Source organism: Lithobates pipiens, unplaced genomic scaffold (genome assembly GCF_037356315.1).
Source record: "Lithobates pipiens isolate NorthernLeopardFrog02 unplaced genomic scaffold, aLitPip1_a1.2 Scaffold_28, whole genome shotgun sequence".
NCBI lineage: Eukaryota > Metazoa > Chordata > Amphibia > Anura > Ranidae > Lithobates > Lithobates pipiens.
This window is the reverse complement of record NW_027507789.1, coordinates 203,050,904-203,076,441: the sequence shown is the minus strand read 5'-3', so window position 1 is coordinate 203,076,441 and position 25,538 is coordinate 203,050,904. Positions and strand designations below refer to the sequence as shown.

Sequence of the window (25,538 nt, the reverse complement as noted above, 5' to 3'; positions counted from 1 at the left end):
AGGACAATTTTAACAATGCAAAACTGCCGGTCTTACTGTAAGTAGGTGCCTGAATGGCAGCTAGAGACAGGAACACCAAAATATAAGTCTGTTTAACTGGTAAGATCGAAGCTTTTCTAATAATATAATTCCCATATCAGGTGTCCACTGTAAATGCAAGAAGAGTTTTTATATTTTCTTTATCGTTAGTAAATCTAATAATTAGTAGCAGCTGAAAATCCTTGCCGGTATTGTACACAAAATATGCAGATAGAAAAGATGTAGAGCAGCCTTTCTCAACCATTTTACCCCAGGGCAACCCTTAAAGTAATTTCCAGGTCTCGGGGGAACTCCTAATAAAACCCATTCATTGGGGGTCAGTGGGTACAATGCCCCTTACTTTGGTGGTCAGTGAGAAGAATGCCCTTTTTTTACAGTAGTGGTAAGAATGGCCCCATTTACAGAGAGCTATAAATATCATTGGTGTCATACCACTGGCTCCTCCAAGTGGCATTGGCTCAAAACTAGGTAGGCACCATCAAATGGGTGGTAAATCAGCCACGGCTCAAGGAACCCCTAGCCACCTCTGAAGGAACCCTGGTTGAGAATGGCTGGTGTAAAGAGTTCATTAACCTACGGCAGCCATAGCAAATCAGAAATAATCTTACACTTATAGGAACTTGGAGGCTGAAGGTTAATGAACTGCAAGACAACGTAAACAAATAAAAAGCTACTTACGGAGTGGTGATCTCGGTGTGCATGTTCAGGAAGAACCCTCCAAGCAGGTATCCTACAGCTGGGCCAACAATAGCCGCAGTGTAAAATATTCCTAAATGAAGAGGACACAGTGAGAAAATTAGTCGATGTTTCGCAACTGCAAAGAAAAACAGGTTGTGGACTTATGAGGGACTCAGTGAGATCAACTTAAGGCGTGTCTCTTGTTTACCTGGCCCATAAACAGGTACACTTTTTCATACACTATATTGGCAAAAGTATGGGGACAACTGACTTTCACGTCCAACCACTTCAAAGTACAGGTTCAGGTGAGTGAAGGATACTGTGGATGCTTCACCATACTGGGACGTCTTATACAATTGTGGGCTTCCAACCTTGTGATAGTTTGGGGCAGGGGCGGATTGACCATTTGGCCACTAGGGCCCCGGGCCACTAGGGGGACTCATCAGGGTTGCCAGCCTCAGTAAAACCAGGGACAGTATGTAAAAATCTGTGTTTTTTTTACATCTGTCTCTGAAATGTCCCTTACCTACATCCTTTTGGTCTAAAAATCCTGAGATTATAGCTGCCCCACCTCTCCAGTACCTTCTCAGCCAATAGAAACATGTCTGTGTATACTGTGTGTACATGTCTGTGTATACTGTGTGATGGTATACTGTGTGGACCCATAATCTGATTGGCTGGGGGCTCCATAAGCTATTGCCGGGGGCCCCATGAGTTGTCAGTCCGCCCCCTGGTTTGGGGAAGGCCCTGTTTATCCCGGAATGACTATGCCCCTGTGTACATAGCCAGCTCTATAAAGCCATGGTTTGATGAGTTTGGTGTGAAGGAACTCGAGTGTCCTACGCAGAGCCCTGACCTCAACCCTCTGAAAACCTCTGGGGTGAATTGTAACGGCGACTGTGAACCAAGTCTTCTCCTCCGACATTAGTACGGAACTTCAGAAATGCTCTTTTGCTCATTCTCACAGACACAATTCAAAATCTTGTGAAAGATCTTTCAAGAACAGTGCAGGCTGTTCTAACCACAAAGGAAGGGCCACCGCCATTTTAATGTCCATGGTTTTGAAATGGGATGACCACAAAGGTTTGGCTATATAGTGTACATATGCCTATGAAGCAGATGATGAGGTAGGGGAAGCCGCGGTTTCCTGAAACTTAACTCAGTGGAAAGAATAGCAACCTGACAACTTTTTTTAAACCTGCAATCTGCAGTAGTTGTCCTTTAACAACTGTGTCAGAACTACAACAGTGATACATTTTTGGTGTATGTGGGATTCTGAAAGGGTTGTTCTGACATTCCAATAATGTCATATTCAAGACACCAATGAACTACATTCTTTTTATGTCCCAAGAGAGAATGTCAGATGTATAATGAATGTGAAATGTTGGCATGGAAAGAATATGGAGGCGTTATAATTCAAAGCATGCAAGGAATGTAAAGTGAACCCGCTTGACTGACCTAACAGTAGCGTCAAACTGCAGGCGTCAAGAGCGTGTTTGGTAGTTCCCAAGTTCCTGTGCAGGGCCGTCTTAATAGCATCATGGGCCCCTGGGCAAAGTAATGCTCTGGGGTCCCTACAATGGAGACAGCGTAGGTAAACGGACATCAAGTAGGTAGGAGGCAGACAAGAGAAGCTTCGCCTTTTGGGTGGAGCTCCGCTTTAACTACATGAACACTCATTCTGTACAGCAAAGAAAGAGTGGGCCTCAGATACCCCAACACTGTAACCCCTCTACATTTTATATACATCCAGCATGCCACCCACATATCCCCCCAGCACTCTGACCCCTCTACACCCCAGATATCCCCCCAGCACTCTGACCCCTCAACACCTCAGATATTCCCCCAAAACACTGATCCCTCTCTGCACCCCAAATATTCCCCCAGCACTCTGACCCCTCTACACCTCCGATATCCCCCCAGCACTCTGACCCCTCTACACCCCAGATATCCCCCTAGCACTCTGACCCCTCTACACCCCAGACATCCCCCCAAGCAATCTGACCCCTCTCTGCACCCTAGATATCCCCTCAACACTCTGATCCCTCTCTGCACCCCACATATCCCCCCAGCACTCTGACTCCTCTACACCCCAGATATCCCCCCAGCACCCTGATCCCTCTCTCCACTCCAAATATCCCCACAGCACTCTGACCCCTCTACACCCCAGATATCCCCCCAGCACTCTGACCCTTCTACACCCCAGATATCCCCCCGGCACTCTGATCCCTCTACACCTCATATATTCCCCCAGCACTCTGATCCCTCTCTGCACCTAACATATCCCCCCAGCACTCTGACCTCTGTTCACCCCAGATGTTCCCCCAGCACCCTGATCCCTCTCTGCACCCCAAATATCCCTCCAGCACTCTGACCCCTCTAAACCTCATATATCACCCCAGCAGTCTGATCCCTCTCTGCAACCTAGATATTCCCCCATCACTGTTACCATATAACATAAGATACCCCTTGTATTGTGACCCCACTACATCCCTGATACCCCCTACACTGTGACCTCTCTATATCCCTGATACCTCTAGCACTATAGCCACCCACAATACCCCAAGCATTGCTACCCCCTATACCAGGGATATGCAATTAGCAGACCTCCAGCTGTTGCATAACTACAAGTTCCATGTGGCATAGCAAGACTCTGAGAGCCACAAGCATGACACCCAGAGGCAGAGGCATGATGGGACTTGTAGTTTTGCAACAGCTGGAGATCCGCTAATTGCATATCCCTGCGCTATACACTCCAGATCCCCCCTCAGCATTGTTTTCCCCCATACACCCTTGATATCCCCCAGCACCATTATTCCATCCATGTAGCACCCCCTTTTCTGGTGGAGATAAAGTGCATGTGAACTTTTGGCTATGTGCCCACCTCCAGCACTGGGACAAGGACTCACCTATACCAATCAAGTCATGCAGGCAGAAGAAGGGGTGGAGGAAGGAGCATCCCTCTGGGCATTCCAAGCCCTTCGGTGCAAACAGTGCTGGACAGCTGGGCTCACCATGACACCATCCACAATGCCACTTCCACAGGCGGGCTCTCAGTGCTGCCGACTCAGCAGCCCCCACTCCAGCTCCTACCCAGCGGACTTCGAGTCTGAGGCATTGAAGCTGCATGGAGTGGGGGTCAGAGCATCACTGGCCCTCTGGCCCCGCCACTCCCTGCTGGCTATGAAATAGGTATGGTTCTGCACAGCACGGTGCACCGCTGCCAGCCTGCCACCCCTGTGTATCCATCACTCTCAGTGCCATCATGGGGCCCCCAATTTCCAGGCAGTATGGGCTCAAGGAGCAGCTTCTTTGGGGAAAGTGCAGGGACCGCCCCCATGCAGCTGGGGCCCCTGGGCATTAAGACGGCCCTGCCCCTGTGTACCTGGGGGGTACATGCTATACACAGGACCTCAACTTCTAACCTGTTCTAAGCCTGGCCAACTTATAGGTAGGTTACAACCTTGAGATCAGCAGAGAGAGAAAGTTTACTGGCCACAGAGGGTCTCACACTACACTGTTGAACAGCAGGGCAACTGTTAACTTTGGAGTGGGTGGGACTCATTAGTAACTCAGAGTCTTTCATAGTGTGGGTCTTAGATCCAGGGGCTTTCAAGATGCACTAAAAAACAACTTTGGGGGTTATTTACGAAAGGCAAATCCCCTCTGCACTGAAAGTGCACTTGGAAGTGCAGTCTCTGTAAATCCAAGGGGTAGATCTGAAATGAGGGGAAGCTCTGCTGATTTTATCATCCAATCATGTACAAGCTAAAATGCTGTTTTTTTATTTTCCTTGCATGTCCCCCTTGGATCTACAGCGACTGCACTTCCAAGTGCACTTGCAGTGCAAAGTGGATTTGCCTTTTCGTAAATAACCCCCTATGTGTGCATGGACACATAGGATACCATGATAGAGAGTTTAATGATTGTAGAAAAAAAACTGCCAAAAACAGCAGCTGTAAAAACGTCAACGTCAACGTGTGCATGAGGCTTAATAACTGAATGGCCTTTTCCGAAAGATTTTATCAGGCAGTTGGCGGCACCAATAAGCCACACAATTGTCATAATGACTCTATGGTGGTCTATGCTGGTCTGCACCATGACAAACAGGCTTCTGGTCTACGGCCGGCATTTACCGGTACAGCAGGCGCGATTTCTGTTGATTAGGGGGCACCAGCTTACAGGTAAGTGTACAATATGCCTAAAGTGCTAAAGATACACTTATCCTTATTACATTCTCGAAGGCAATAAACTTGCTGATATTGCGCTATATATCTACTATACTTTGAAGTAGAGACGTTTTTTATAGTTTACTTATAGTCATGTGAGGGGACCGTTTATGACAGCCTTGGACTTTATCCTGATAAAAAAAGTGTCCTATACTATCATGAAAAGGAAATGAGAATTCACCACACACTGTAGTATGACAAAGCCCTTGTACACACAGTCGGACACTCTGACCACAAAATCCGTCTGATTTTTTCAGACGGATTTTGTCCGAAACTGGTGTTGCATACACACGGTCGGACAAAGTTTGTCGGAAAATCTGATCGTTCGGAAACGTGATGATGTTCGTTCATTGCGACGGGACGACGTTCAGGCTAGTAGCCAATAGCTTTGGTCTCGTAATTTTGATCTGAGCATGCGTGGCACTTTGTCCGATCGGAATTCTCTACAAACGATCGGACTTTGTTGTCGTAAAATTTTATATCCAGCTCTCAAACTTTGTTGGTCGGACATTTCGACGGAAAAAGTCACACATGGTCGGATTATCCGACAACACAGTCCGTTCGGAATGTCCGACCGTGTATACAAGGGCAAAGAGGAACTCTGGGAATTTTTAGCAAATACATCCATGGCTTTATGGGATGATGATGTATAATGTATGTAATGTATATGTAAGAAGAAGAGCAAAAAAAGCAGATAAAATAATCTGCATGAGATATATTTATAAGATCTCATGCCGCGTACACACGACCAGACTGTCTGGCAGACTATGTCCGAAGGAATCAGTCTGGCGGACAATCCGATCGTGTGTTTGCTAATCCAATCGTTTTTCATTTAAAGAATCCGACGGATGTATAAATAGAACACGTTTCAAATCTGTCCGACGGACTCAATTCCTATCGGGAAAACCGTTGGTCTGTATGCTGCTTCGACGGACCAAATACAACGCAAGGGCAGCTATTGGCTACTGGCTATTGAACTTCCTTTTTTAGTCCCGTCTTATGTCATCACGTTCAAAACCAACGGACTTAGTCCATTCGTGTGTGGGCAAGTCCGTTCTTTTTGGAAGTCCGTCGGAGCTCCGTCGAAAGTCCGTCGGGAAGACCGCCGGACCTTTTCTGCCGGAAAGTCCGGTCGTGTGTACGCGGCATTAGGAGTCTGGTAGCCACTTGGCTTTCATGGCCAGTTACAGACAGATTGACAGGTTCAGCAGTCTTCCACTGTCTGCTGGCCAACTGCTGTCAGAACACCATCAATGTAAAAAAGTTTAAATGCCTCATCAAATCAATTTAGCTCCCCTAGACTCTCCTTCCAACAGATAAAAATCACTAATGCCGCATACACACAATCAGATTTTCCGTCGGAAAAATCTTGGATGGTTTTTCCGTCTGAATTCCACTCAAGCTTGGCTTGCATACACACGGTCACACAAACGTTCTCTGAACTTTCGACCGTCAAGAACGCGGTGATGTATAACACTACGACGAGCCGAGAAAATTAAGTTCAATGCTTCCGAAGATGCGTCAAATTGTTTCCGAGCATGCGTAAGAATTTTCCGCTTTGGAATTGCTACAGACGATCGGAATTTCCGATCGGAACTTTTTCCGTTGGAAAAATAGAGAACCTGCTCTCAATCGTTTGCTGGTGGAAATTCCGCCAGCAAAAGTCAGATGGAGCGTACACACGGTCGTAATTTCCGACCAACAGCTCACCTCGGACTTTTGCTGGCGGAATTTCCCACCGCGTGTACGAGGCATTAGGCTTCAATGACAATTGAGCGTTTAGGAATCAAAGGCAGAATCGCAGCAAAATACGGGACATGTTTGCGATACCATCATTTCTTGCCAACAAAATGCATGAAAATCACAGCCAAACGTGCCTGGCTCTGTGCCAAAATTCGGTATATAAGTATTTTTGGAGCGGAGGGAGGCTCATCCAAGCGAATGATGCTATTCCAAAAAAACGCTCAAAAAAATGTTTTAATGGAGCCTTATGCCTGGATACTTCTTCCTTCTAATTACTGAACATGCAGCCAAGCACATACACTATATTGTCAAGTATTGGGGCGCCTTTACACGCACATGACCATAACTTTAATGGCATCCCAGTCTTAAGCCTCGTATAGACGATACGACTGTTGGCCAACCGAGCGTCTGATTTTTGTCAAAAGGGGAGTGTGCCAGGATCTTGTCTTGCATACTAACGGTACACAATTGTCGTGCAACAAACACAAACGTAGCCACATACTAGGAGGAATTTCAGCTCTTGAGCACCACCCTTTGGGCCCTTTCTGCTAATTTTGTGTCTGGTGAGCATTGATTCCGAGCATGTGTGTTTGTAGTACTTTTGACATTTGTGTGATGGATTTGTGTACAGACCATACAAAAATCCGATGTCAAACCGTTGTTCACCAAAAATGTACTAACCTGCCATGCAACATTTGTTGGCCGAAAGTTGGACAACAATTGCCAGAAGGAGCGTACGAACCGTAAGATTTTAGGACAACAGTCTGTCAACAGACAATCCCCTGCCAACAATCGTACTGTGTGTTCAAGGCTTTAACCCATAGGGTTCAATAGTGAGTTGGCCCACCCTTTGCAGCTATAACAGCTTAAACTCTTCTGAGAAGGCCGTCCACAAGGAGTGTGTCTATGGGAATGTTTGACCATTCTTCCAGAAGTGCATTTGTGAGGTCAGGCACAGGCGCTCAAATTCATCCCAAAGGTGTTCTATCGGGTAGATGTCAGGACTGTGCAGACCAGCCAAGTTCCTCCACCCCAAACTCGCTCATCCATGTCTTTATGGACCTTGCTTTGTTCACTGGTCTATATCACTTGGTGGGGGGGGGGGGATTATGGTGTGGTGATGTTTTTCAGGGGTTGGGCTTGGTCCCTTACTTCCAGTAATGGGAACTCTTAAGGCGTCAGCATACCAAGACATTTTGGACAATTTTATGCTCCCAACTTTGTGGGAACAGTTTGGGGGTGGCCCCTTCCTGTTCCAACATGACTGCTCACCAGTACACAAATCAAGGTCCATAAAGACTTGGATAATCGAGTTTGGGGTGGAGAAACTTGACTGGCCTGCACAGAGTCCTGACCTCAACCCGACAGAACACCTTTGGGGTGAATTAGAGCAGAGACTGCGAGCCAGATCTTCTCGTCCTACATCAGTGCATGACCTCACAAATGCACTTCTGGAAGAATGGTTAGTGCCCTAACAATCAACGGAAATCCTGCTATGTTGTTAGATCAAGCCTGAATGACTGACCATCCCTGCATAAGTTGTGCACGTGCATTCCCATCCAAGAGATCAGTAATTACCGTATTTATCGGCGTATAACACACATCCTTTTCCCCTTAAAATCAGGGGGAAATCGTGGGTGCGTTTTTCACGCCGATCCCCATCGATCTCCGCTGATTGTGAGCGATCGCCGCCGAGAAACACATAGCCAAGCGTACTCGGCTCCGCTCACAGTCACACCCACTTTGCGACTGTGAGCGGAGCTGAGAAGAGCTGAGTACACTCGGCTATGTGTATCTCGGCTCCGCCCAGTCCCTGCGATCTCGGCGGCATTTGCTCTGCTCCGGCAAGTCTCGGTGGCGCCAATTTTAAATTCATCCAAGGCTGCAATAGACACTGGGGGCAAGGCTGCACTGGGGCAAGGCTTCAATAGACACTGGGGGCAAGGCTGCACTGGGGCAAGGCTGCACTGACAAGGCTGCACTGACAAGGCTGCACTGGGGCAAGGCTGCACTGGGGCAAGGCTGCACTGACAAGGCTGCACTGGGGGCAAGGCTGCACTGGGGCAAGGCTGCACTGACAAGGCTGCACTGGGGCAAGGCTGCACTGACAAGGCTGCACTGGGGGCAAGGCTGCACTGACAAGGCTGCACTGACAAGGCTGCACTGACAAGGCTGCACTGGGGGCAAGGCTGCACTGACAAGGTTGCAATGGACACTGATAAGGCTGCATTGCTGGGCATTTAAATGTACGATTTTTTCCCTTAAACTTCCCTCCTAAACTTGGGGTGCGTGTTATACACCGGCACGTGTTATACGCCGATAAATACGGTAGCTTCTTTTAATATCCCAACTCTAGCCTAAATAGAGCATGTGTAGCCATTCCTCGGCTATACATGCCTTTTTATTTGGTCTCATCAAAGTAGAAATGATCAGATAGGTTGGAAATATTGTATCTCTTCATTTACAATGTGGTATGACTATATTCAGCTTTTTTAGGGAAGCAAAAAAAAAAAAAAAGCAGATGTTATTAGCATTTATAGGAAACAGTTGAACAGACAGGTTGTGGTTGGTTCACTAAAGGCAAATAAACTGAGCACTTTGCAAGTGCAGTTGCTTCAAAGCTTAGTAAACGAGGGAAATCTCTGCTGACTTCCACCATCCAATCATGTGCAAGCACAAATGCTATTTTCTTTGCATGTGATTGGGTATTTTTCGCAAAGAGACGCTTCACCTCATTCACTAAGCTCTGGAGCAACTGCACTTGCAAAGTGCACAGTCTATTTGTCTTTAGTAAATGCACCCCTATGAGTGTAGCTTCACTGAGAAAAATATCTGCCAATACATCCAAAAATTTGAAGATCACAATTCAAGATGCAAAATTGATGAGTTTTTGTAGCTGGAATAAGACTATAGTAAGGACTCTAGATTGTAAGTTCCTTCAGGAAGTAATGTGGTCACTTCTAGAGTATGTGGTCTTTAAACTGTTATGGAGCACGATGGCTCTGTGTATAGTGACTCTAAACAGGCTGAAACCTCTTCAGCATCTGGCACACTTTTTTGTGTATCGGATGCCTGGTCCCCCTCTTCATGTTCTGGTTGCTTCCTCTAGCCCAGGCATGTCCAAAGTACGCGTTTCGATTTGATGTGGCCCCCACTTGGAATTCACACACACACACACATATATATATATAATCTGTGGCCCCCCAAAGCTCGAGCGTGTTATGTTTTTTATGCTGTTAATATATCCATCTTCTTTAGCGTGACAAATCCCGAGCGCCGCGCTCATTCTTAGTATGAGCCGGGGCGTGTGGCTGGGCGTGTTGACAAGTCTATGTGCCCGAGCCTCTATGAAGCTGACAGCGCGAAGAGCCAATCACAGGCACTGACTGTTCCCGATCTCTGCATCTGCGGACTGCAGGTGCAGAGATCGGGGAAATGTCACAGTGCCTGTGATTGGCAGTGGCGGGATTTGTCAGGCTAAAGAAGATGGATATATTAACAGCATAAAAAACACAACACGCTCGAGCTTTGGGGGGGGGGGGGGCACATCAAACCGAAACATGGTTCCTTTCCTTTTGATAGAGAGAGAGAGAGAGAGAGAGAGGGGGGGGGGAAATAGAGAGAGAGAGAAAGGGAGAGAGAGAGAGATGGGGGAAATAGAGAGAGAGAGAGATATGGGGAAATAGAGAGATAGAGAGAGATGGGGGAAATAGAGGGAGGGAGGGAGAGGAAGATAGAGGGAAATGGAGAGCAATAGAGACAGAGGGAGCAAGAGAGGGAGAGAGAGGGGAGGAGGGAGAGAGGGGGAGGAAGCTAGAGGGGGAGAGAGGGGGAGGGAGGGGGGAGAGGGATAGAGGGGAGGGAGAGAAAGGGGGGAGAGTGAGGGAGAGAGGGAGGGAGAGGGGGAGGGAGACGGAGAGAGAGAGAGAAAGGGGGAGGGAGGAGCAGAGAAAGGGACAGGGAGGGAGAGAGGGAGAACGAGAGAGAGAGAGAGAGAGAGGGAGGGAGAGGGAGACGGAGTGAGGGAGAGTGAGGGGGAGAAGGAGGGAGAGGGAGGAGCAGAGAGAGGGACAGGGAGGGAGAGAGAGTGAGAAGGAGAGGGAGAGAGAGAGAGAGAGAGAGGGATGGAGAGGGATGGAGAGGGAGAGAGAGAGAGAGGGATGGAGAGAGGGAGAACGAGAGAGAGAGGGAGAAAGAGAGAGAAATAGAGGGAGAGAGAGAGATTTATAAAAAAAATGTGAACATAACACGCCTGAGCTCATCGTTATCCTGAGCGGAGAAGATATAGGGCACAGGGGTCGGGAGAAGGAACCACAAAGTGCAGGAGGGGACCAAGCATACAACACACCTGGATGTGTGCCAGATGCTGAAGATGTTTCAGCCAGTGGAGATCATGGAGGCAGTGGAGATCAGCAGCACGGTGGCTTCAGGGTAAGTACATGAATGAATGAATGAATGAATGAAGTACTTGTATAGCGCACAATGCGAACTGAATCGTCCCTAGGCGAAACATAGGTTTGCCCAGCTTATTGCATTAGGTTTGCACCCCAGAGCTCAAACACACATGCCTTTCTCTTCAGCCTCAGCTGCACTGGATAATGAATGAATGAAAAATGAGATTGTTATGAATGAACACAGTAAATGAGTGTGTTCCCGGTATTCATTTCGAAATGGGAAAGGGGTTGAGTAAATGTCATGTTGACTAGCTTCCCCCCCCCCCCCACACTCTCCATCCTGAAACAGCAGCCGAGGGACGAGGAGAGAAGAGGAGGGAAGCCAGCAGCAATGTGTGGGGGCAACACGGGGGGGAAAGTCCAGGCAGTAGTGGGAAGTTGGCACCGCACACCGAGTGATTAAGGTGTGCCCGGGCACACCCCCTGCGCACGCCTATGGGTAAGTATTAACACTTTACTTTGAAGAGAGGGATTTTATTGAGCTATTAAGGCCGGGTTCACACCTATACGAATTAGATGCGGGTTTCCACGCATCCAATTCACATAGCAGGAGAATGTGACTATGAGTCCCTATGGAGCCGGTTCACATATCTCCGTTGCAGCTGCGGAGCGCACTGCACAGAAACGCTGTGCGTCTTTTCCGGGCTCAAGTCAGGCCCTGATTCGCCCCTAAAACGGGGAATAGGGATGCACAGCGCTCCTGTGCGATCCACAGCCGGTTCCAGTGTGAACCCGGCCTAAAAAAAAAAAAAAGTGACAGTAGCTTAAAATAAACCTAAAACAAGGGGGCAGTTACTGATGTCTTCCTAGTTGCCTGGCTGTTATGCTGACCCAATGGCTTCAATTGTTCGGCATCACTTGAAGCCATGGGATCAGTATAGCTGCCAGGTATATTAGTAGTATTTTCATAAGAAGCAATGACATATTTCCTTTTATAACATAAGTAAGTAAATATACTGGTGTAAGCTTCTTTGTGAAAGAAATGCACAGACACTGAAGCACAGCCAAAGGCACATCTTTGTTAATGATTGAGCACTTGCATACATTATGCATGTATACTTTTTAGCTAATTATTGGAAATAGCTTAGACAACTGGCAAAAGCAATGCCGTGGAAGGCTACAGCATTAAAAGACTACTCATCATAACACACAAACAACCTATACTCACCAATATACACTGGGGAATAGCTTGACTTGACGTTCTCATCTAGATAAGTGACTCCCAGTGTGTAGAGTGGTGTAGCTCCAATCCCATGAAGGAACTGTCCCAACATGAAGACATAGCGGTAGTAGGACAGCCTGGAGGTATGTTGAGAGACCCCATAAGTGTGATTGGAAGGGCACAGTCCCGTATCTTCAGCAAAGTTCACCTCGTATTCTCCAGTGCTGAAGTGCGGCAAAGCAAAGACTAAGGAACCAATGCCCATTATTAATACTCCCCAGCCCAACCAGCGAGGCTTGTGACCATTCCCCCCAAAGTAGCTAACAAATGTCAAGCACACGCATGCTGCTATGTCATAGGAGCTGGCGATCAGTCCGCTATGATAGCTGTGCAGGTCAAACCTCCGTTCTATAGAGGTGATAACAGTGTTGATGAAACCATTGACCACCATGCCCTGGAGAAAGGAGGCTATGCAGAGGAAAAAGAGCACCCCTTTAGATGTGTTGAACACTTGCAAGAAGGAGGGCTTGAAAGCACCCCACCCACACAAGTTCTCACTTTCGGAAGGTATAAAGTTAATTTCACAAGGATCGTCCCCATAGAGTGCTCTCTTAGCACAGGTTTCGTCATACAGACTTTCATCGTAGGAATCCGGAGTCCTGTCTGCATTGGAATGCAGCGGTGTCTTCGAGAGCAGGGCGTCCGCTTGTTCACCGCCATCCGGACTGGCCAAGCTGTATTCGCTGACGCTTCGGGAGGGTTCGACAAAGGAGAGTAGCTCTTGTTTGGAATTGAAAGAACTTTCCGGGGATAGATGATGGGGCATTTCACAGGACAATGGATGGAGTGGTGGCTTCAGTTTCCTTGGGGTTGGAAAAGTTCTGTGGACCCAAGAAGAACAAATGTCCCTGTACAAGACAAATAAAAAAACAGTCAATGTTATGCCACCGCAGGAATAAGCAGCAGTAATGTGTAATATATTGGAACTTTTGCAATGTAAGTGAGTGAACATCTTTCTAGATACACACTGAGGAAACGTGGCTGCTTTAGTCCGCACATCTGCTCAGCATAGTTACATCGTTACATAGTAGGTGAGTCCATCAAGGCCAACCTATGTGTGTGATTATAGTTCACATTGTATATCCCTGTATGTTGCGGTGGTTCAGGTGCTTATCTAAAAGTTTTTTGAAACTATCGATGCCCCCCCCGCTGAGACCACCGCCTGTGGAAGGGAATTCCACATCCTTACAGTAAAGAACCCTCTACGCAGTTTAAGGTTAAACCACTTGTCTTCTCATTTTAGTGAGTGGCCACGTGTCTTATTAAACTCCCTTCCGCAAAAAAGTTTTATCCCTATTGTGGGGTCACCAGTACGGTATTTGTAAATTGAAATCGTATCCCCTCTCAAGCGTCTCTTCTCCAGAGAGAATAAGTTGGGTGCTCGCAACCTTTCCTCATAACCAATATCCTCCAGACCCTTTATTAGCTTTGTTGCCCTTCTTTGTACTCACTCCATTGAAAGTACATCCTTCCTGAGGACTGGTGCCCAGAACTGGACAGGATACTCCAGGTGCGGCTGGACCAGAGTCTTATAGAGCAGGAGAATTATCACTTTATCCCTGGAGTCAATCCCCTTTTTAATGCATGCCAATAGTCTGTTTGCTTTGTTAGCAGCAGCTTGGGATTGCATGCCATTGCTGAGCCTATCATCTACTAAGACCCCCAGGTCCTTTTCCATCCTAGATTCCCCCAGAGGTTCTCCCCCCAGTGTATAGATTGCATTCACATTTTTGCCACCAAAATGCATTATTTTAAAATTTTCTACTTTAAACCTCATTTGCCACGTAGTTGCCCACCCCATTAATTTGTTCAGATCTTCTTGCAAGGTTTCCACATACTGCAGAGAAATTATTGCCCTACTTAGCTTAGTGTCGTCCGCAAATACAGAGATTGAACTGGTTACACCATCCTTCAGGTCGTTTATGAACAAATTAAATAGGATTGGTCCCAGCACAGAACCCTGGGGGACCCCACTACCCACCCCTGACCATTCTGAGTGTTCCCCATTTATCACCACCCTCTGAACCCGCCTTGTAGCCAGTTTTCAATCCACGTACTCACCCTATGGTCCATGCCAACGGACCTCACTTTGCACAGTAAACGTTTATGGGGAACTGTGTCAAATGCTTTTGCAAAATCCAGATACACCACGTCTACGGGCCTTCCTTTATCTAGATGGCAACTCACCACCTCATAGAAGGTTAGTAGATTGGCTTGGCAAGAACGATTCTTCATGAATCCATGCTGATTACTGCTAATGATACCGTTCTCATTACTAAAATCTTTTACATAGTCCCTTATCGTCCCCTTCATGAGTTTACATACTATTGATGTTGGGCTAACTGGTCTGTAATTCCCAGGGATGTATTTTGGCTAGGGATGCACCGATACCATTTTTTACAATGCGTACAATGGTCAGTGGGAAGAATGGTCCTTACACTTGTGATCATTGGGAAGAATTACCTCCTTACAGATAGCTAAAAAGATCAATAGTGTGAGTGGGAACTTATCCGAGAGGCAAAAATTGCCCAATGCTGAAGGTACCCCTAGCAACCTCTGGAGGAACCCTGGTTGAGAATCACTGGAATAGAGAGTAGTCAACACATTGCTTGGCTGTTCAATGTTTCCCTGTACTCCAGTGTTGGAACCCTTCCAGTTCTGCTCTTGTGACAAACCCTGCTCAGCCCCAAGGCTGCATTCGCACCTGAGTGTTGCGTTTTCAGGCAGAAAATCGCGTGAATTTACCGTGCTTTTTGTGGCTTTTTTTACCGCGATTTTGCATCGTTTTTAACGGCGTTTTGCCGCGATTTTGTGCAGGGCAAAAGGTCACCAATGTAAAAAGAAGAAAAATGCCCGAATCTGCCCGATTCGAGCGACAAAAAAGGGTCCGGAACTTGTTTGAGCTTCAGGCGTAGGGCTTCAGGCGACATGGAGTGGAGATGTGAATCATCTCCATTGAGAATAATGGATTTTTTCCCCTCCAGCGTTTTGTAGCTTCAGGCTTCAAGCTACAAAACGCTAAGGTGTGAATGGGGACTAAAGGGAAGCTTCAAAAACACAGTGCAGTCCTAAATATGATGTGCAATAAAAATCGAATCTCCTGTAACTGACCACCCAAGACCCCCACACTGCGACCCATTTGTGGTCTCTGCTGGGACCAGGTGCCAGTCTGCTGCTGACACAGAGGATGTCAATACTTACAAAGAGCAAGAGTAGCTTACTCAGGGGGTTATTTACGAAAAGGCAAATCCACTTTGCACTAAAAGTGCAAACTACAAGTGCAAAGTACACTTGGAAGTAAAGTCGCTGTAGATCCGAGGGGGACATGCAAGGAAAAAAAAAACAGCATTTTAGCTTACACATGATTGGATGATAAAATCAGCAGAGCTTCCCCTCATTTCAGAGCTACCCCTTAGATTTAGAGTGACTGCACTTCCAAGTGCACTTTAAGTGCACTTTGCACTTGTAGTGCAAATTAGATTTGCCTTTCGTAAATAACCCCCTCAGTCTCTTGATGAGACAAAAAGGGTGTCTCTGCTTGAGAAGTATGTTGATGTCAAGGGGGGTTATTTACTAAAGGAAAATCCACTTTGCACTGCAAGTGCACTTGACATTGCACTGAAAGTGCACGTGGAAGTGCAGTCGCTGTAGATCCGAGGGGGACATGCAAGGAAAATAAAAAACAGCATTTTATCTTGCACATGCTTGGATGATAAAATCAGCAGAGCTTCCCCTCATTTCAGAGCTACCCCTTAGATTTAGAGTGACTGCACTTCCAAGTGCACTTTCAGTGCAAAGTGGATTTACCTTTCGTAAATAACCCCCAAGGTCTTCCACTAAAGCAGAGACCACACAACTGATGTGACCAGGAAACCATAACATTTTGGTAAAAGAGAAGTATGACCTAAGCTTTTTTGGCCATGCTCCTCTTGTGTGGGTCCCAAGAGTGAACTTGTTTGTGCTCTCCTGTAACCCAGAATCAGCCGCCAGCGGGATAAAGCCTCTTGTTGACTGGTGTCATAGAGCCACACCAGGCTCTGGAAGGATCCTGACAATAATGTTGAGATCCACCCAGATGCCAGATCGGCAGCTGGCTCAGCCTCTCGGAGCGCCGCTGAGATCCTGAACCAGCTGCTCTTTCCCCCTCCCCAGCACGGTGCTCCAGTGAGCACTGGAGGGGCAGAGCACATAGTGGTGACTGATAGTCACTGCTCTCTGCTCAGAGCAGACTGAGAACCGAACAATTATATCATCTCTCAGTACTTGGGCTTAGAATCGGCAGGGCTTCACACTGATGCCGCAGCAGGGAGATGAGTATATGGGGGTTATTTACGAAAGGCAAATCCACTTTGCACTACAAGTGCAAAGTGCGCTTGAAATTGTACTGAAAGTGCACTTGGAAGTGCAGTCTCTGTAAATCTGAGGGGTAGATCGGAAATGAGGGGAAGCTCTGCTGATTTTATCATCCAATCACATACAAACTAAAATGCTGTTTTTTATTCTCCTTGCATATCCCCCTCGGATCTACAGCGACTTAACTTCCAAGTGCACTTTCAGTGCAATTTCAAGTGCACTTGTAGTGCAAAATTGATTTACCTTTCATAAATAACCCCCCTATATGTTTTTTTTTTTTTTTTGTATTCCCACACTACTTTAAAGAGCAAGGCAATGGGGGTTATTTACTAAAGGATCACCTTGCACTGGAAGTGCAGTCGCTGTAGATCCGAGGGGGACATGCAAGGGAAATAAAAAAACAGCATTTTAGCTTGCACATGATTGGATGATAAAATCAGCAGAGCTTCCCTTCATTTCAGATCTACCCCTTAGATTTAGAGCGACTGCACTTCCAAGTGCACTTGCAGTGCAAAGTGGATTTTCCTTTAGTAAATAACCCCCAATGCTATAACTTATACCCCCTATCATGAACAATTAAATGTTTTTGTAGTAAAATACTGTTTTTGTCTTTTATTATCCTTTGTTGCAGCCCAGTACTGCTGATCTCCTTCAGCCTCTTTCTGTCTACATGCACTCATGCGATGGCTGAATGGCATTTCTCTGGGTGTGTTTTTTTTTTCCTGATGGTGACAGCAGTAGACTATTGGGGGTTATTTACTAAAGGCAAATCCACTTTGCACTGCAAGTGCAAATAAATAACCCCCAATAGTCTACTGCTGTCACCATTGTCACCCTTTCATATGGGCTTCTGATGGGGACCAAAAATGGACATTACAACGCACATTAGTAAATAACCCCCCTATGGCTGCATAATGTGCGTTGTAATGTCCATTTATGGTCCCCATCAGAAGCCCATATGAAAGGGTGACAACTCATTAGACCAACTGGGAAGCGGGGACAGGATGTTGCCACCCACTAACAGGAAGTGCCTGAACAAAGCCCTTCATGGCAGGATCACCAGGTATTCATTTCATAAAAGTTTTAAAAGCATTGCAAAATGACTTCTAAAATGACATCATAAAGCTTATATGGGACTTTTGTGGCTGGGCTCATTCCCCCCCATCATGTTTCCCCTAGCTTCATGATGACTGCCTTCCTTTGTGAGCCTACGTTTCATTTTTAACCATCAACCTGCTTTCTTTTTCTAGCAAAATAATAAATCCCGTCATTGTGATTACATCACAGAAAAGCACATGCATTTTACAGGAATGAAATTTCCTATTTCCCAAGTATCAAGGCAAAAGCGCAGAGCAGGAGAGACGGGAAAGCGAAGGCAGGAGTCTGACCGACAGTAACCTCAAACAATGCGGCTTACCCTTACAGGCAGAGGCTGTCTAGCATGACCGTACACTGAATGGCAGCCTGGGAACAGTTCTTCAGCAGGTCGAAATCCCATGGCACGTCCACCCGTCACAGCAAATTATTTTAATGTGCATCAGCAGCTGAGAAAGGGACAGAGAGAATCCCATATCTGCAGACAGTACGGATGGGGGGGAGGGACACAATAATTCTGCATTAAGCAGACATCACAGTGCTGCACCCAACGTACGACTGCATGGAGAGAGTCAGATGCTGAGCCTTGCCCTATCATGTTATTCTTGCAGCTGTATTTAAAGGGACATGCCAATGAAATGTGAAAATGTTGTGTTTAAAAGGAAAGCCTACCATTGCTGACTTCATCATTTAAAAAATGTCATTTGTCCCTCTCTATGTTCTAAAAAAACCTGCTTGATCCTGCCTTGTTTCTGCGTCCCCCTTAGTGTGCTGATCACGGTAATCATGGCTGCTGATGCCTGATTAAACCCCATACACACGGGCATAATGTCGGGAGACTAGAGCTGTACAATTCTGGATAAAATGAGAATAACGTTTTTTTTTTTTTTGCTTAGAATAAAAAGATTACGATTCTTGCGACGTAAAATCTTTCACATTATACAAAAAAAAGGGTGGTTACCTTTTCTGGTTATTTATTATTATTTTTTAATTCATTAAAGAATTTTTTTCCAAAGAAATTGCATTTGAAAGACCACTGCACAAATACAGTGTGAAATAAAATATTACAAAAACCACCATTTTATTCTCTAGGGTGTCTACTAAAAAAATGGATTAATGTTTGGGGGTTCTAAGTAATTTTCTAGCAAAAAAAAAAAAAAATGATTTTAACTTGAAACCAACAAATGTCAGAAAAAGGTTTAGTGTTTAAGTGGTTGAACTTTTTTCACATACACACAGTCTATTCCATTGACAAATTGTTACAATGTTTATACTTAAGTTCAACTGATAAAGAATGTTTTGATTCTTGGCAGACTGCCCAGTTTTTCTCTTCCTTTCTTTTGAGGGCTGTGGCTTCAGAAGAGCAGAGAGAATTCTTTGCATAGAAAGAATTTTGAAACACTTTAATCAAGATCGCGATTACGATTCTTGGCGATTAATTGTGCAGCTCTACGGGAGACATTTGCCGGTTCCAAATAAACCGGTCCACATTATGCCCGTGTGTATGTCAGTCTGACAAGGAAACAGTAGAGAATGTAAGGAAATGGGCATTTAAGTGGTGAATCCCTCATGATATAGCATGCACATACATTCTTAAAAACAAACATTTATTGAAACATACATAGAAGATACATTGCCTAATACATAAAGGGGGCTAACAAAGAGTCCCCCACATCTATAAAATGACCACATGTGTAACAAAACATCAAATGGTATAATATAAAAACTTGTCACAGCATAATGTCAAATGAGTGTTGTATGGAGCTTGCCAACATGTTTCTCGGAGCAAAGGCCGCTTCCTCAGGGCTTCATTCCATAGAGTATAGCTCCACACCTATGCTCAAAATTGTCTGGCACATCCGAGCTAAAGGGGAAACCAAAGAAAAAAATGTCTAGTCAGCCACCAACATACAGCAAAGGAAACCCAACTATATCAGAGGATACATGGTATTTACCCTCAAACCGGGATATGATGAGCCACTTAAAATTCAATCAGAGGTTAGGCAATCCCTGCATATCATCCAATTGCTCAGTCAATCAAAGGACCCTTATTCCTTTTCTGTATGTTGGTGGCTGACTGCACGTTTTTTTGTTTAGTCTCCCCTTACCTTGGATGCGCCAGGCAATTTTGAATAAAAAAATAAAAAAATAGCCTGCGGCAAATGTTTAGCGCTGAGAGGTGACTACAAACATTTGAACATTTAGTTCTTTTAGATTAAAAGGATGAACTTCAGTCTGTAAATGAGGTTAGTTTAACCACTTAAAGAGGAAGTAAACCCTGATGGGTTTTACTTCCTTTCTTTTATCCTGCAAAGTAAAAGCATAATGTGCTAGCATGACACTTACCTGCAAACGAAGCCCACGCTGTCCCCACATCCATCTTCATCCCTCTTCCTTTTGGGGGAGGGGCCACAGACTCCTGGCTCTGTGACTAGCCCGAGCAGCGTGACGTCACTCCCGTGCATGCATGCGGGTGTCGCCAGGCACGGCACTCGCTCATGAAGAAACGGTAGAGGGAGGCCGTTGCTTCACAGCGCATGCGCTGATGACATCATCAGTGCAGTATACAGTAAATATCTCCTAAACGGCGCACGCAGGCGTAAGGCGTGCAAAGGAAGGTTTAGAAAACCAGGCCTTTTTCTGACACTTGGTGCTTACAAGTTAAAAATCTGTATTTTTTGCTAGAAAATTACTTAGAACCTCCAAACATACATATATATTTATATATGTTTTTTAGCACATTTTTTTATGTCACACTGTATTTGCACAGTGGTCTTTCAAATGCAATTTTTGGGGAAAAAATACATTACAATGAATTAAAAAAAAAAAAAAAACAGTACATTTAGTCCAATTTTTTTCTATAATCTGAAAGATGATGTTACGCCGAGAATTCTATTCTAAGCAATAAAATTGTGATTCTCATTTTTTTCCAGAATCGTGCAGCTCTAATGTGCAGTATCTGTGTTTTTAAAAAATTATTCCGCAAAATACCTTATTTACAGTGCTGCTGGGCGCTCACGTGACCTCCCACCACTCTCCTCCTCTCCTTCCGGCTGACGTCAGCGGGGAATCTCAGCCCCCCCCCCCCCCCCCCTGCTGTAGCCGGGGAATGTGGTGCTGTTAAATAAGGTATTTTGTGGAATAAAAAACAAAACAAAACAAAAAAACAGATACTGCACAGTAAATATTACTGTAAAAGAGGAGCTTACAGGATTTCTCAGTAGTCACTTTACAACCACTTTAAATAAGGCAGTGCAAAGAGCAATAATGATTTATTGAGTTTGGTAGTTCTAGCTGTAGCACTTTCACTTTTGATCTAAAACAAGCATTCAGATAAGGAGATACTTATATAAGGAGATAAGGACGATAAGGAGATGCAGATAACGATACTTGGACTTTTACATATAATATATAATAGGCTCCAATCACAAAACTAACACACCCAGATAAGGATATTTTCAAAAAAGTGTCATTTATTTTCCGTTGATTCAAATGAGATTTGAAAATTACAGCCACGCGGCTAAAACGATATCTAAACCGCTACTGAAGTTAAAAAGTTAAAAGTTGCAAACAGGTAAGACCCCATACACACTATTAGATTTTCTGTAGATTTTTGTCTTCAGATTTACCAAAACCATATAATATGGGGGTCAAACCTTAATGCCGCGTACACACGAGCGGATTTTCCGTCAGAAAAATCTTGGATGGTTTTTCCAACGGAATTTCGCTCAAGCACGGTCACATAAAAGTTTGCTGAACTTTTTGATCCGCCAAGAACGTGGTGACGTACAACACTACGCCGAGCCGAGAAAATGAAGTTCAATGCTTCCGAGCATGCGTCGAATTGTTTCCGAGCATGTGTAGGAATTTTGCGCATCGGAATTGCTACAGACAATCGGAATTTCCGATTTGAACTGTTTCCGACCGAAAAATTGAGAACATGCTCTCAATCTTTTGCTGGCTGGAATTCGGCCAGCAAAAATTCCAATGGTACATACACACGGTTGCATTTTCCGACCAAAAGCTCTATTTTGCTGGCCGAATTTCCGATTGTGTGTATGCGGCATAAGTTTCTACGCAATCAGGCAGGCCCTTGTACTACATGATTTTGGTAAATCTGAAGACAAAAATCTGCAGAAAATCGAATCGTGCTTATGGGGTCTAAGTGTACATTCTTCGCATGGTTTGGTGATGGGATTAAGAAAATCCCGTGCACATGCGTTAGGTCATCCTGTGCTGGTCAAAACAGCTGAAGACCCCGCACCCAGAGGAAGCCAGAGATGTGGAAGGACACTGCGTTGCTGGAGCCAAAGTGAGTATTTATGCACTTTAATCTTGCATTTTATGAACTGAGCCTAATGCAGGCTTATTCTGTTCATTACTTTAATCACCAGCTTGCGTATCTTAAAACATAGGGAGCCCGTGATGTGTCGAATACTGCCCCCCGTCGGATAGTGTCCGCCCTGTACTGCGCTTGCGCAGTACGGAAGAAAAGAAGAAGCCGAAAGTCTCCACAGATGAATGGCGCCTGCGCACTGAGTCCAGGTTCAAGTCCCACCATCCAAGTGGACATACGGTAGCACTTAGTGACAGGGCCCCTCGGGGGCTCGCTTCACTCGCCACGTTTCGGGCACGGCCTTGCTTCGCTCGCCAATTTTTTATTCTAACTCTATATCCACTTGGATGGTGGGGCTTCAACCTGGACTCAGAGCGCAGGCGCCGTTCATCTTCGGAGACTTTCGGAGTCTCCTTGTCCTCCGTACTGTGCAAGCGATGTGCCTGCGCAGTATGGGGTGGACACTATCCGATGGGGGGGACAGTTTTTGGCAGAACACCAGCCCATGACACCCATGGAACCAACTGGGGTGGTTGTTTTAGGAAACATTCATGGAGACGCGGTGGGAGTCAGCTCTGAGGCCAAAGTGTCCAGTATGCAGTGAATGTTCAGCCCTGTGTATGTTGACACCACGGGCAGCTACCTGCATCATAAAAACCAATGACGCTGTGCAGCCTGCCCACCTGCATCCTAGTATCAAGAATGCTATGCCAGCCTAGCTGCCAGTACACAGAAGGAATGACCACACAATTACAATTTTTTTTAATTCTTCCACATGTACACGGTGGGAGCATGGGGACCCTAAAGGCATTTCTTCTCATGAAAGGTTATGGTTCTAGAACAGTGGGGGCCTGTCACTTGACCAATTTAGATTTAAATTCTGCTTAGCAGAAAACATAATTGGCAACTCTTGAGTATGAAGGAACATAGGTCATTCCCTAACAGCTATGCTCTTATTGCCTTCTTCTAATACACAGTCAGCGAGACATAATCATCCCAGCATGACTAGCACCTTGAACATATTCAGCACAACTATTGACTGTAATTGGCACGCCTCTGAGTGTACACTAAAACCTCTGCCTACAAGCAAAGAGCTTAATGCCTGGTACACACGAACAGATTTTTAGACGAATGATCGTCCTTTTTTGGGGGTTTTTTTTGCATGCTAGTCTCATATGTTGGGGGTATCTTGAGAACTGAGGTTGAGAACCACTGACCTACATCACATCCATGTCTGAGCAGGCACAACCTACAGAAAAATGTATTCCGCTGACTGTGTTAAAGCTCTATAGCTCTTTCTGTATTCACTTTTTCACAAGACTGTGTGAAGATCCCATCGTATACACAGGTCAGGGCCATCTTAAAGGCAAGGCAAAAGGGGCAGCTGCCCTGGGCCCCATCATTGTTGTGGGGCCCAAAGCAGCTGCCTCATACTTGCCAACTATACCAGTTTAAATTACCTTGAAGTTTTAGTCCCGATATCTCAGTGTAAAGTTCTGTTACTAATGCTTCCCAGCTCTGCCCTATTGTTGTGTACAGATGACTCACATGCAGACCCCGTGTTTACATGTAAATAACCGGTGTTGATATATAAACAAAAGCAGCATTAATATGTAAATAGCCGCGGATCAGCTGCATTGACATGTAAACAGAGGCAGCATTCATATGTATATCATGCTCCCCTGAGGTCATATCCACCATCACCTCTGCTGAATACTGCCTACTGGGGAGGTAAAGGGGCATGCTTGAAAGTCCTGCCTACAACTGCAGTCATTAAACCTAAAATCAGCCTGTTCTGCAAAGGTAAGCCACAGCACAGCATGGGTGCCACAGCACCATGAATTTTAGTGCATGTAAATACGCACATCTCAGCCAATGTGTGAGGGTGTCATTAACGATTAGTGGCACTGCTGTGTATCTGCTAAAGGACAGCACGTTTCTGTGGTGTCAGGAAAGTGATTTTGTATGCGTTCCCGACACACACAAATGTGAACGAAGTTAAATGTCTCAGTTACATTGGTGGTCGGTGTAAATCTTCTCATTACATCCTTTTATTCAAACTAGTGGCCAGTATGAAGGCCCCCCTTACATTGGTGGTCAGTGTAAATCCCTCCTTACATCTGTGGTTACTGTTAATGCCCCTATTACATTAGTGGTCAGTGTAAATCTCCACTACACTCCTCTTTATATTGGTAATCTGTAAAAAAATCTAAACTTTTATGGTAAGTTTTAAATCCTCCCTTACATTGGTGGTCCATGTAGAGGCCCCCTTTAAATTGGTGTTTAATGTAAATCCCCCCTTACCTTGGTGGCCAGCGTAGAAACCCCCCATTATTGGTTGTTTATGTAAAATCCCCCATTACATTGGTGATCAGTGTACATTTCTATTTACATTGGTGGTAAGTGCATACACTGGCGATCAGTGTAAATCTCCCTTTACATTGGTGGTCAGTGTAAATCCCCCATATTATTGGTGGTCGGTGTAGAAGTGTCATCTTACATTGGTGGTCAGTGCAAATCTCCTCGACAGTGGTTGTCATTGCAAATTCCCCCTTATTTGGAGGTCATTGTATTTTCCCCCTTACATTGGTGGTTGGTGTAAATGGTCCTATTACATTGGTGTCAGTGTAGAAATCACTCTTTATATTGGTGGGTGGCATAAAATCCCTGTTACATGGTGGTCAATGCACATTCATCCTCACATTGGTGGTAATTGTAAATTCTCCACTATATATCTGCCAAAGATTTCCAGCTTTGCTCTACATGATCTACAGAATTTGTCGCAGTGTGCTGCCTCCTAACTAATCCCATCATCCCACCACTGCAATTAATCCCATCAACCCCCCAGCATTGCCACTGATGACCCCCCCCCCCCCCCCCCCCACAGCATTGCCACTCATCCTAGGAGTCCTAGGATCCCTAGGAGTTTTCTGTCTATTGATGAGTTCCCTCACCTCCACAGCCCATGGTATGCAGGCAGTGAGCAGTTGATGTGCTATAACCTTTAGCAACCGATTAGTGAGCAGTAATGATGTGCACTAACCTCTTGCAACCAATCATTGAGCGGTAAGGATATGCAGTAACCTCTAGCAACCAATCAATCAGTGAGCAGTAATAAAGTGCAATAACCTCTATAAACCAATTAGTGATTGGTAAGGATGTCCAGTAACCTCTAGCAACCAATCAGTGAGCAGTATTGATGTACAGTAATCTCTAGCATCCATCAACAAGCAGAAGTCATGTGCTGTAAACTCTATCAAATAATCAGTGAGCCATAATGTGTGCTGTAAACTCTAGCAGTCAGTGAGCGGTAATGATATACAGTTACGTCTGGCAACCAATTGCAATAGCTGCCTGATCTGATTCATTAAACTGATTTTGAGTCTAGC

General features: G+C 45.4%; 1 protein-coding gene across 1 annotated transcript in view; it reads right to left on the bottom strand.

Annotated features, from left to right (window-relative positions):
* The window catches only part of SLCO4A1 (solute carrier organic anion transporter family member 4A1), an 87,582-nt gene that overhangs the window by 52,927 nt on the left and 9,117 nt on the right, over positions 1–25,538 (bottom strand). The window contains exons 2-3 of the mRNA XM_077460305.1: positions 12,312–13,213; positions 718–808 (exon numbers count right to left, since the gene is read on the bottom strand). Coding sequence (XP_077316431.1) covers positions 718–808; positions 12,312–13,131 — 911 coding nt within the window. The 5' untranslated portion in view covers positions 13,132–13,213. The remainder of the gene's footprint in view (positions 1–717; positions 809–12,311; positions 13,214–25,538) is intronic.